This window comes from Schistocerca piceifrons, chromosome 1 (assembly GCF_021461385.2).
Source record: "Schistocerca piceifrons isolate TAMUIC-IGC-003096 chromosome 1, iqSchPice1.1, whole genome shotgun sequence".
NCBI classification, from domain to species: domain Eukaryota; kingdom Metazoa; phylum Arthropoda; class Insecta; order Orthoptera; family Acrididae; genus Schistocerca; species Schistocerca piceifrons.
The window spans coordinates 246,395,087-246,409,135 of record NC_060138.1 but is presented as its reverse complement, the minus strand read 5'-3'; the positions used below and the strand labels follow the sequence as shown (position 1 = coordinate 246,409,135).

At 43.0% G+C, this 14,049-nt stretch overlaps 1 protein-coding gene across 3 annotated transcripts in view; it reads left to right on the top strand.

Annotated features, from left to right (window-relative positions):
- The first annotated feature begins 3,561 nt into the window (after positions 1–3,561).
- LOC124787985 (amino acid transporter AVT1H-like) overlaps positions 3,562–14,049 on the top strand; it is a 69,602-nt gene continuing 59,114 nt past the window's right edge. Inside the window, exon 1 of one of the 3 annotated variants that reach the window (XM_047255019.1) lies at positions 3,562–3,937. In XM_047255019.1, the coding sequence (XP_047110975.1) occupies positions 3,827–3,937 (111 nt within the window). In that variant the 5' untranslated portion in view covers positions 3,562–3,826. Of the gene's footprint in view, positions 3,938–4,167; positions 4,322–4,412; positions 4,547–14,049 lie in introns of those variants that run through there. The other 2 variants (XM_047255027.1, XM_047255036.1) reach the window with 2 other exon arrangements.

Here is a 14,049-nt window from a genome sequence, read left to right as displayed (position 1 = left end):
ATCGAGAAGAGTAATCCTCTCACAACTATGGATTGGATTTGCAAATTGTTCAGATGGAAAGAAGACTTAAAGAGTTTATCCCAAATTCAGTTTGTTGAACTTCTGATCGAAAAGTGTTTCCCAAACTATCAAAAAGAATTCCCAAAGTTGAAACTGCTTCAGTTATTAGAACAGTATCCTTTTTACGAACAAGAACAACTTGCGCATGTACTGTGTAACATATATGCTGATGAGAAAAAAAACTTATCTCCAAGAATCCTCTTAAAGTACATTGTCAGCAATGATTTAAATTCTGTTTATGAAGAAACAACGAAGTTCTTGCTTTTGGTTTTGACCCTTCCCGCAACTATAGCAAGCATAGAACGGAGCATGAGTACTCTTAAACGAGTGAAGAATTATTTAAGGAATTCAATGTCCAACACCCGGCTGTCGTGTTTGAGCACATTAGCAATAGAAAAGACACTACTTGGAGAGCTATCCAGTGATCAGATCTTTGTAGACCGAGTTATAGACTTATTTGTGTAAAGAAAAGACAGGCGCATTGAACTTGTGTACAAGAAAATGTAAGTGCTTCTTCTCTTGCTGCTGGAGTTCTACAAATTTGTCATCCTTTCATGAACAATTTAGTTATTATTATTATTATTATTATTATTATTAATATTATTATTATAAGTGGCGGTGGCAGTGGTATTGGTAGTAGTAGTAGTTGTTGTTGTTGTTCTATTTGATGCATTTTGTTTCATTTGTTTAAATTATTGTTTATTGTACTATTTTGTCTCCCTATAATAACTGTAGAGCCTCCCCAACCTTTACAACTACGCTACACCACTGGTTTCCATGGTACTAGAGGGAAATGTAGAGGCAAAAATTATAAAGGAAGACAGAGATTGGAATACACCAGCAGATAATTGAGGACATAGGTTGCCTGAGATGCAGATGTTAGCACAGGAGAGTAATTCATGGCGGGACTGCAACAAACCAGTCAGAAGACTCATGACTCACAAGAAAAAGAAAGCCTACAATATTGATGTATATGATGATAATTAACCCTTTCACTGCTTTGGACGTGAATACACGTCCCGCTCCACTGTTCCCCAGTCGCTGTGGACCTGCACATGGACGCCAAGTGGCATTACCTACGGTGCTATTGATGTCTGTATGCATCCTGAGCTGCCAACTTCTCTCTCTCTTCTAAGGACAAGTTACTTCTGTAACAAAGCAGTGCGCAGGACAGAAGCAAGTTTACAGCAGCGAAAGGGTTAATTTGAAACGAATGTCTTGGCATCAGCTGCGTTAGGCATAGATGTACTAGCTATTAGTGACATATGAAAATTTATGCTGGGCTGTGACTGAAGCCCGTATTTCCCAGTTATTGCGAGCAGTCGCCTTAACTACTTCAACTACCCATGCAGGCCTCACAAACTTCCATATCTACATCTTCATTTATATCTATACTCTGCAATCCACCATGGCAGACGGTACATCACATTGTCCCGGTTATTGAGGTTTCTTCCCTTTCCATTCATGTATGGAGCTCTAGAAGAATGATTGTCTGAATGCCCCTGTGCATGCTGCCTTGTCCTCATAATCCCTGTGTGAGCAATAAGCAGCTGTAGTGTCTTCCTAGAGTCATCATTTAAAGATGGCTCTTTAAACATTGCTAGCAGACTTCTTGGGTTAGTTTATGTCTATCGTCAAGATTCTGCCAGTTCTGTTTCTATACCATCTCTATGAGACTCATCCACACATCAAACAAACCTGTGACCATTCATATTGCCCTTATCTGTATACATTCAGTATCACCTGTTAGTCCTATTGGTATGGGTCCCATATACGCGATACGTCATGCAGTCTACATCCCTACACCATACTGAACTAATCTTCATGATCAGTTTTGTATGAGGAATTGCTGTGAAGTGAAACAACATTTCAAAACACCAACATTTATTTGCTAGCAAAACAACATTTATATGGGAAGACAAAACTCCTGTCCAGTATCCTTGACATATATTTGTTGCAAAATCTTAGAACATATTCTCAGCTCAAGCAACCAGACAACCAGGTAGATGCAGTATTTCTTGATTTCTGAAAAGCGTTTGATTCAGTACCACCTCTACGTTTGTTGTTGAAAGTATGATCATATGAGGTATCAAGTGAAATTTCTGACTAGATTGAGAACTTTTTGTTGGGGATGACACAGCATATTGCCTTGAATGGAGAGTCATCGCCAGATGAAGAAATGTGCCCCAGGGAAGTGTGTTGGGACCCTTGCTGTTCATGTTATATGTTAATTATCTTGCAGACAGTATGAGTAGTAAAATAAGGCTTTGCAGATGATGCAATTATATTTAATGAAGCACTATCTGAAAGAAGTTGCATAAATAGTCAGTCAGATCTTGATAAGTTTTCAATGTGGTGTAAAGATTGGCACCTTGCTATAGATGTTCAAAAATGTAAAATTTTGCACTTAACAAAACGAAAAAACGCAGTATCCTATGACTATAGTATCAAAGAGTCAGTGTTGGAATAGGCTAACTCGTACAAATACGTGGATATAACACTTTGTGGGGCTATGAAATTGGAGAGTGTCCCGAAGATACTAAAGGAACTGAGCTGGCAGACTCTTGAAGACAGACGTAAACTACCGTGAGAAAGTCTACTAACAAAGTTTCGAGAATGGACTTTAAATGATTAGTCTAGTAACATACTACAATCCCCTACTTATCACTCACATAGGGATCATGTTGATAAGATTATAATAATTACTGCATGCACAGAGGCAGTCAAACAATCATTCTTCCCACGCTCAATACGTGAATAAACAAGAGGAAAACCTAATAACTGGTACAATAGGACGTACCCTCTGCCATGCACCTCATAGTGGTTTGCAGAGTATGGATGTAGATGGATATGTAGACATCTATTGAGGTTTTTTATTTTACATAGCAAATGACGTCACAGGCAACTGTATTTTTCCCCTTCAGTAGAGATGCATTTTCCACATTATAAGAGGTAACTTAATGAAAACAGCTTCGTCAGTTTATGTTCTTATTTATACACAGTGCAGGTGTGAGCTCAGTTTTGTTACTGTAAAATCTAAATCATTTTTCGCTTTCAGATGTCAGTCGTCACTTATAGAAGAACACGCAATGGGAAAAATTTCCAGGTTATCAAGGGCTATTCGCAATTTGTAACGATAACACAGCAAATTAATAAAATAAAGATTAAAAAGATAGAAAAGTGCAAAATTCAGTACTATAACTCAAATGAGCGAGGCGAAAATAGGCTAACGCCCTTCGTCAGTAAACGACGCCACAGTAAAAACCTACTTCCCGAAAAACTTTGAACGTGACATGACGCTGATGATATGGGAGAGTGCCACCCTTTGAAATGCACTGTGGAATATTTTGACATGACTTGGCGGCCAGGGTGAATTGGTCTTAACTGTTTTCTAGCAAATGCATGAAACTAGTTGCATAGTCATATCTTCCATCGAGCCCTGGTTTTACAATTTTTTTTCTTTTGGTACTAGTTTGTCATTACGCTGATCACTCAGGTCCAAATTTCGACCAACTTAAACGCAGAACTAGCGATTTTGAGTTTTCAGTCGCTGATATCGAATCAGCCCACGTCGAAAGATCGCTGAAATGATGCGTAGCTTTGTAAACATGTTTACTTCGCACTTTGCAGTGTTTATGCAATGTGATCTGTGTGCATGGAGACCGTAGGCAGTACAAGGGAGTGTGACACAATTTTACAGAAACACATCTTGATTTAATATGCAATATGGACATTAATAAGTGCAAACAACCATTTCTGCAGTAAAATGAGGGAGTACGTGAGGTATCAAGCTACTGCATCAAGGGACCCCATTTGGACGAGAGTATCAGACGACCCTCAACGCGAACAGTTGTCAGATGGTAACCGAAACCGCAAGGTACGTGGTGACAGGGGAAGCTGAATTCCGTAAATGACACCCACTTAGTCCGATAACACTGTTTAATTGCGAACAGTAAGCTGTTAAGTTTTCCATGACTATGACCAGTTAGTGTCACAGAACCGCCGTACTTCACATATTGAGGAATATTATTCGAGTATGCCTCAAGAAAAGTGCGTCATGCGTAACAACAGAGGGCAGACGTTACCAGATAACCTTGGAAACTGGAGCGAGACCATCAGTAGATACGGCTGCATGACAGGTCAGGGTGCGGGCTAGATTCGGAGAAGAGTACGAAAGGGAAGTTCAGTATATGCCATGAGTGTCTCGCGAGTGGACCACACGGATGAGGAAATAAACATTAATAATAAACTTGGTTTTGGGGTTAGTATTGCTTGCTAATTTTCATTTCGAAGCTATCGACAGCACACAGTGCTGCGGATATAAATTTTTGGCGTTGTCATGGATCGTTATATCTCGGTCTTACAGTGTTCCGCGGTAATGACCCCAGTGGTGTGCCTGTAATATAATTATGTTACAGTGAATAACAAAATAATTTATCTCGTTACTGTGTGGTTTATGCATCGAATACCATCTACAAATTGAACAGTAAGATTATGTCATTTTATATTACAATGTAAAAGTTAAACTACTTCGTAGCAACAAACAGTATGAAGTTTGTAAGTAAACTTAAAAGGTACATTACCAAGAGTTTGCCACTGAAATTTTTGACGATGAAGTAACTTGGTATAAGGCAGTCCTTAACAAAAAGAAACAGTTTCCTTTGTAGTCACCAGTCATGTACATTTTTAATCTAATTGTGTAAAATATATAATGGCACTCGAAAAAAGAGATTGAAATAAATACTATGAAAAAACTTCAGCCAGCCATTTAGTGGGATAATGTGTAATTCACTTATTAATACGTGTTAATATGAAATTTTCTATATGGGTATACAAAGAATTCTTCTAAATGAAGAAAATAGGTTTGCTGACATGAGGTTGTGCAGATTTTTTACAACCTGCCTGGCACACTGTAACCTGTGTTGGGTGTATTAAAAAAGTGTGTTTTACACTTTATTTTGTATAAAAACTTGGCTAACGCTAGTTTATGCTAATCAGTTGTGTGGTAAGGCTTAGAGGTATACAGTTTCTGGTATTTTACATGTCATTGATTTGCTACACTTACGCTACGTCATTCACTAGGCATGTAATAATAATAAGAAACATTTCGTAGAAAAATGACGTTTTCTCTGTGTATATTGTCAGTTGTTGAGAGACTGAACGTGTGTGTCACTTTTCATTTTATAGTAAATTATTGTGTTAAACCAAGTAACTACATTTTCTATCAAATTCATGTTTTTGAGATCCCCCAATGCAAGATTTACAGGAAGGATGTTTCATCTGCATGTATACATATATGTTTACATCAGTACTTTCTGATTGTCCCTAAGTCATTTATTTGTGCAAGGAATAGAATAGGTCCTAATTTTGATTTCATTCATATTCCGTTTCCACCTCAAGTTGATTTTATAGCTGACCTCTCAAAATAACAACCTGTTTTATTTTAGATGTAATCTGACTAGTTTCGAACTGTCCCCGCGTATTCCTCAGTGCTACTTTTTAAAGAACAAACCAGAATGGTACAGAGGGAAAGCCCTTGCTAGGATACCAAAAGGTGATCTTTGTGTGCTATTGGTTTCACATGCTGATGAAAAGTCTCTCAAGATTATTTTTGTGGCAGATACAGTTGACCTTTCCTTCCTTCTAAACAAACAGTAGGGTGTGCATCCATAAAGAGTACTAAGTGATCAATGTGATCATCAATTCATACTCCGATCATTTGGTAACCTTCAAATAAATTTCATACTTTCAAGCTGAGATACTTCTGTATCTCACAATCTCCATTGCAAGTAATATACTGTTGCCCCAACTACCTTCAGTTTGATTGTCCCATTGTATTTCTTTTGTTATTAATTTCTTCAGTTTTGTTTTTATCAAAATTTAAAATATTTGACTTGCCTTCTTATTATGTTCATTTGTCAGGCCTACAACACACTGTTCTTGCTACCATTGCCATCATTACTCTTCCATTAGGCCTATCTGACATATGCTCTGTCAACTACATATGGTATCATTTCTTTTATTGCACAGTATCAACTTTTACATGAAGTTGTGTATTACTTCATTGTAACCTAATTTACTGGTTGCTTTGTGATCTGTAGTGTTGTTCTTCCCAAACTGCCACCCTCTCCTCCACCCCTCCGTATATTAATGAATAATTTGATTGGTTTTCCTCTTTCACATAGTGTCCTGGAATCATGGTTTTCAAAGTAAATATTGCCTGCTAAAGATCCCATGTCATTTTCACTATTGACTTACCCTCCTTTCTGTTTTAGAAGTCTGATCTAGCCTTTCATTCAGCCTATGTATTTATATTTCTTATGGGAAACATTGAACCCACTATCTACTGTGACCCTTGGTGCCATCAAAATGGTCTACATAAGCAACTTATTGAAATCCAGTAAGCCTTTGTGTAACATAGCCCCATAATAGAATCAGTTATTCTCATTACACTGAATTTGTTGGGTCTGACAACTCGGAACCAAACTTTCGCCTTTTGATGTAACTCAAGCCTCAGGCTGCAGATTGGTCGGGATTATAGAAGTGTCCGATTCCACCCATCTGCTTTGAAAACATGACATTATCAGAACGAGATTTTCACTCTGCCAGAGTGTGCGCTAATATGAAACTTCCTGGTAGATTAAAACTGTGTGCCGGACCGAGAGTCGAACTCTGAACCTTTGCCTTTCGCGAGCAAGTGCTCTACCAACTGAGCTACCCAAGCACGACTAACGCCCCGTCCTCACAGCTTTATTTCTGCCAGTACCTCGTCTCCTACCTTCCAAACTTTGCAGAAGCTCTCCTGCGAACCTTGCAGAACTAGCACTCCTGAAAGAAAGGATATTGCAGAGACATGGCTTAGCCACAGCTTTGGGAATGTTTCCAGAAAGAGGTTTTCACTCTGCAGCGGGGTGTGCGCTGATATGAAACTTCCTGGCAGATTAAAACTGTGTGCCAGACCGAGACTCAAACTCGGGACCTTTGCCTTTTGTGGGCAAGTGCTCTTGGAAGGTAGGAGATGAGGTACTGGCAGAAGTAAAGCTGTGAGGACAGGGCGTGAGTCATGCATGGGTAGCTCAGTTGGTAGAGCACTTGCCCGCGAAAGGCAAAGGGTCGAGTTCAAGTCTCGGTCCGGTACAAAGTTTTAATCTGCCAGGAAGTTTCATGACATCATCAGTATGGCTATTCTAAGTGTCTCCAATGTGGTGCCTGTTATGTCACTACATACACACGGCAACAAACACGAAAATACATACAAATAACACAGTAACATCTCCCTCCAAAAATACAGTCAAACTGATGGGAAAACCACGGGAAATTGGGGGTTTGAGGGTGGGGAAAACCCAAATATAACATTTTAAAGAAAAGAAAAACCGCAATTTCAAATCACACAAAATTACGAACAAAAAAAACTGGGTAATGCATAATTCCCAGCCTCGGGTCGACAGGTAGGGGGTCGCATGTGCCACCTGGTATAGGCCAGGCCCAGGGAGGGGTGACTGCCTGAGCTCCTGGCTTCCCAAATTGCCAATTAGTCCCTCTGTCAGATGTTCAGGAGGTGTGACCTGAGGTGTTTACAATCACCTAAGGTAGGTGCGCCCCCTTATGAAGGGGACCTCCAGTTGGAAGGAGCATGCCATCAGAGCCACTGACAATCATGGGCAATTTTCTCGCTTTGAGCCAATCATCTTCACAATCAATGTCTATGAAATGTAAACAAATGAGGCTACTGATTCAAAGACCCTTCCAGCTGCACCACAGTGCCTTGTTGTTTCATACACTGAAGATTTTCAGTCCTTCGCAATGGTAAATCTGTTTATTATTCAGAAAGGTGTTGATGCAATTGCCAGCTCTTTGAAATCCTGCTCTCAGTTGTGGAATGGCACTTTTCTTTTGGAGACTACTTCTGATTCTCAAGCACAACTTCTGCTTGCCACTATGCTTCTCCACGGCTATCCAGTTCGCGCCGAGGCCCATATAAATTTGAATTCTTCCCAGGGTGTTATTTACACTCGGTTGCTCTACGGTCTGACTGAGGCCGAAATTCAATCATTTTTCTCTCATCTGGATGTCATTGCCATCCATCGGGTGATGAAAAAGGTAGATTCCTCCTTAGTGCCCACAGGCACTCTTTTTTCTCACCTTTGATAGAGTGATGCCTCTGTCCAAGGTGAAACCAGGCTATGAAATTATCACTGTCCGACCATACAGTCCGAACCCAATGCACTGCTACCAGTGTCTTTGTTTCAAACACACTAGACTATCTTGTCAACACCCAGTTAAATGTGTAACCTGTGGTCGGGATGTGCACGACGACAATTGTTCACCTCCTTCTCTCCTCTCAATCAACTGCTATGGAGGCCATGCCGTCTCACCTTGAGTTTGTCCCATGTATCTTGATGAGAGTGCTGGCTAGGAGATCCAGGTAAAGGAAAAAGTGCCTTGCCCAGGTGTTCGCAAGTTATTGGCTAGTTACAACCCTGCATTCTACTGTCTGGCACTTATAGTTCTGTTCTTGCTACATCTCGCTCCATGAAGGACATGGCCACGCACACATGCGACCTCAAATTCAGCTCTGAGGTTGGGAAGTCCCCCAGTGTTAAGGTAGTATCGCCACCCCTCGTCCAGCTGTGCAACACGGCATCAAAAACTCGTCTCAGTGGGCAAAGCCATCAGCTACACTACTGGCAGGCTGGAAAGGACAGAAGGAGTACTCCTGTGAAGACTTCCTACATCCCTCCAGCCAATCAACACCTGAGTCTTACTCTGTTAACAAGAAAGGCTTGAAGATGTCAAACAAAGGCAAACGGTCTTCTCCTTCGTCGACTCGAAGATCCTCTTTGATGGTGTCACCATGTGATACCTTCGCCTGCCCAGCCTCTGTGTTGCCGGAGCACACCACCAACTGTTTTTCTGTGTTGGACTCCACAGAGCAACAGCACAAGAAAGCCGATGCTTCTGTGGAGCTCGTGGAGCAGGATCTTCGTACCTCTATGCCCTGTAGCAGCGAGTCTTCGCAGGCTGGCACTTGGCAGCTGCCGAGGTGACATCGCTTCATTTTTTCCTCATCATGACACTCCTCCAATGGACAGTTCACGGCCTTCAGGAAACAAAATTGCACCCTCAAGACCGCTTTGAACTTTTGCATTTCTTCCTGGTCCATTGTGACCGTCACCATGACGTCAGCATTCCATGTCATGGTGAAGTCATGATGCTCATACAGGATGATGTTCATAGACAGCTCATCTACCTGACTACCCACCTTCAAGCTGTTGCAGTTTGCCTTTTCCTCCCTCACCTGATTTCTACCCTTTGTACCATTTATTCCCTACGTCACTAGATGTCAGCAGGGCCGACTTCCTCCACCTTACTGGACAGATACCTCAACCATTTCTATTACTCTGTGACTTTAATGTACATCATCCCCTTTGGGATTCTCCCAGAACCGGTCAGAGAGGTGCCCTTTTGACTGACCTTCTTAATCAATTAACCTCTTCTGCCTTAACACAGGAGTACCCACATTACTTTTCGACTCCTTGCACACCTATTCCCTTTCGGATCTTTCCTTCTGCATTTCCCAGCTTGCCCATCATCTTGAGTGACCATTTTCCATGTGGTGACAGTTTGCTGACTCCTACCCCCACCTGCATGCTCACCCAAATGTCAGCTTACTAAGACTAACTGGTGGCTTTGCTCCTCCCTGGTGACCTTTGAAGAACAAGATTTCCCCAGTTGTGATGACCAGGTGGAATATGTTATAAATGTTATCCTTACCACATTCCTTCCACTTCCCTGTTACCATGCTGTGTTCCAGTCCCTTGGTAGACTGAGGCATGCTGCGATGCAATACACGTGCTGAGACATGCTCTCTGCAGTTTTCACCGTCATCCTACGATGGAAAACTGCATTCATTGTAAAACAGATGTGTGCACAGTGTTGTCACGTTCTTTGGGATAGTGAAAAAAGCTAACTGGATTTCATTCACTAGTTCTTTTAACAGTTCCACCCATTTGTCTGTCGTGTGGGCCAACCTCCGACTGCTCTCTGGGACCAATATCCATTCCCCAATTTCTGGCCTGACAGTAGCATACGATGTCATTGTGGACCCTACTGCTATCTCCAATACCTTGGGCTGCCATTTTGCAGAAATTTTGAGCTCTTCCCCCTGTCATCCTGCCGTCCTCCACTGGAAATGAGTGGAGGCAGCTCGGGCGATACCCATCTCTTCTCAAAATCATGAGTGCTACAATGTTCTCAGTTCATCGTGATCCTCTGCCTAAGGGCCAGATGCTGTCCACACACAGATGTTGCAGCAGCTTTCTCTTGTGGGCAAGCTCTTTCTGCTTAATATGTACAACTGCATCTGGGCAGAGTGCGCGTTACCTGGACACTGGTGTGGAGCCCCTGTCGCTCCCATACATAAGCCTGGTAAGGACAGACACCGTCCTTCTAGCTGCCACCCCATCTCTCTCTCTGTCTCTCTCTCTCTCTCTCTCTCTCTCTCTCTCTCTCTCCAGCTGTGTTTGCAAGGTGTTGGAATGTATGACTCGTGCCCAGTTGGTGTGGCGGCACAAGTCTTCCAGTTTACTATCCACTGCATAGTGTGGACTTTGAGCATGCCATTCTGCAGTTGACCACCTCATCACCTTGCCCACCCATGTCATGAATGGTTTTGGAAATCCCAAACTGTGGCTGTGATCTTTGATTTGGAGATGGTCTACGGCACCTGCTGGAGAACCAGTATCCTCCGTACTCTCTATACGTGGGGCTTCCGTGGCCGCCTGCCCCATTTCCTTGAGGAATTTTTAAAAGACAGAGTTCTCAAGATGCATGTGGGTTCTGCCCTGTCAGACACTTTTACCCAGGAAAACAGTGTGCCTCAGGGTTCTGTCCTGTGTGTTGTCTTCCATCTGGTGTCTTCGGCTCCCTTTTCGTTGACAATTTTGTCACGTATTGCAGTTCTCCATGGCTCTGTCTTATTGAGCGGCGTCTTCAATAATGTCTCGTTCATCTTTACTCATGGAGCATCGACAGTTGCTTTAGTTTTTCCTCTGGAAAACCATTTGTATGAGTATCTGGTGGTGCAGTTGGTTTCTCCCACCATCTTTACATCTTGGGCATGTTGCTCTTCCATACATTGAAACTACGAAATTCCTGGGGCTCATGCTTGATAGAAAATTCTCTTGGTCATCCCACATGTCTTACCTGGCCGCCCACTGTATGCGGTCTCTGTGTCCTACATGTCCTTGATGGTAGTTCCTGGGGTGCAGACAAAAGTATTCTCAAATAGAATAAGAAGATTTGGCCATTATTTATGTTCTTCATAAGTTTTGTGTTTTTCTTTATGGATCCAAATTTCATCTTGTTACGGATCATAGACCACTTGTTTCCTTGTTTCATCCATCAGCGTCACTTCCCGACAAGGCTGCACTCCGCCTCCAGCGTTGGGCTCTTTACTTGTCTCGTTTCAATTATGAGATTCATTTCCGGTCGATGGCTCAACATGCAAATGCTGATGCACTGTCTCGCCTTCCCATGGGTCCTGATCTGGCGTTCGATAGGGACGAACTTTTGTGTTTCCACCTGGATGTTACCGAGTAGCGGGTTGTGGACAGGTTCCCCATCACCGGGGACCAGCTGGCGGCTGCTACGGGTTCTGACCCTACCCTCTCCCGGGTTTTAAGCTGTATTCAGAAGGGTTGGCCAGATCGTCCGTCCGCTAAGACTTCTGATCCATTGCGGAACTACTACGCTTTGCGTTACCGCCTCACGGCTAGGGATGGTGTTATCCTCCTTTCCACCGAAAATGCTTCGCTGCATGTTGTGGTACCTGCATCTTTGCGTGCTTCGGTCTTGCGCCTCCTTCACCAAGGGCACTGGGGTGTCTCTCGCACAAAATCTCTGGCGCGCTGTCAAGTGTACTGGCCCAGCATCGACTCTGAAATCGCACACATGGTCGCTGCTTGCGGCCCTTGTGCGTCACAGGCCGCCACCCCAGAGTCATCTTTGTCACAGTGGCCTTCGCCTGAGAAGCCCTGGGAGTGTATTCATGCTGACTTTGCGGAACCTTTTTTAGGTACTTATTGGCGCCTACTCTAACTTTCCTTTCATTGTCCTTTTGCATGTCGCCTACCACTGCGGCAACCACCGATGCTCTAGCTCGCATTTTCTCTTTGGAAGGCCTTCCCTCTACTCTTGTTACTGATAATGGTCCGCAATTTGCCTCTTCCGATTTTGCGGATTTTTGTGCCCATCACGGCGTCATGCATGTCACAGCCCCTCCGTTCCATCCACAGTCAAGTGGTGAGGCTGAACGACTGGTCCACACATTTAAGGCTCAGATGAGTAAACTCTTGACTTCTTCTGCTGCTAATGATGCGCTTCTCCAATTTCTGGCTTCTTAGCGTTTCACCCCCATGGGCGACCACAGCCCGGCTGAGCTCTTACATGGCCGACAGCCCCACATGCTACTTCATCTTCTGCAGCCTTCCACCTCACGGCCGTGAGTGCCTTCGCTTGGCCGGTTCACCGCCGACGACCTTGTATGGGTACAGCGATACGGCAGGTGGTCAAAATGCAGTCATGGCCGCATCTTACAACACCGTGGCCGATGCCTGTATGAAATCCAGACGGACACAGGTGTATTCCGACCAGCTTTAGCCTCGTGTGCTGGCAACGCCTGTTCCAGATGCCGCTACACCACCTTCAGCTCTACCTGACACTCGGGATACTGGAATCTCTCATTACTCACAATGCAGTCCTCTCACCATCATATCGGTGCCAGCACAAGAACTGACGTCACCAGGAGATGTGCCCATTCAGGAACCAGATGACCATCATCTGTCGGAGCAACTCTACTCGCCTCCTTCTCCTATGGGCCCCGACACATCGCTCATGTCTCCTGTTATAACAACCGGACTTACCGCAATGGGCAGATTGGCTCACGGGGCCCCAGCAGATTCGACCCCCACGTCTCCTGTCATCTCGATCCTTTATCATCGGGGACACTTCCGTCCATATGGGAAGCCTCCTCCTCGAGACTTTACGGCCAGTCAAACAACACCAATGGACGTTAGCAATCTACAGGCCACCTCCATCAAGACCTGTGCAAAAAATTCAAAGGGGGGAAAAGTATTGTGACTCGCCAATCATTCAAAGTGCCGCCACGCAGTTACGCACGTCCTCTACATGCGGCACTGTCTCCCAGCCATGCAGCAGCAGCGCCACCTAAACGGCCAGCCAGCCAGCGGCCGCTAGACTTGGACCCAGTTATGATTTGACTGTTAAAGTGTACACACGTCTTACTCTGTTTACTTGGTCTGTGACTTTCATGTATTGCGTCTTCCTTGAAATAATTTTGTTCAACTTGAAGTTATAACAGTACCCTGGTCTAATGATGCCATAAAGTAGAGATAAAATCATCATATAATGAGAAACCAAGCTGAAGTAGACCAACTAATCATCTTATATACCACCAACCATCTCTGTCCCATATTTAAGTTCTGTGTCAACACACACAGAATTATTGAAACTTCTGTGATACATTGTGCAAGATAATGACATATTTCTTTAAACTGAAGTATTTTTGACTCATATTTTATGTCTTTAAATGGATAACTTATAAATATACATTGTATTAACTATGTTAAATAACATGTATCATGTCAGTGTGACATGTAAATGGTTTAAGATGTAACTAATGCACTAAACACTACACTATATCTTTTTCTGCTTTGGTATTCACTGCAAGCAGCTGTGCTTCTAGGCCATTCTCAACTAACAAAAATCATTTCTGCAGGCCTCTGAAATAGTTTCATTTTGATAATCATTTATTTTTTTCCTTAGCATGTTCTTGTGTGTTCTGGGAGCTTGTTCTGTGAAGAGTTCACCAGCTGTGGTATTCACGTGCAAGTAATTGTTATTACTGAAAATTCAATTAAAAAATTTCAAATTGTATGATTGAATACAGGACAAACAATGAATTTCAGG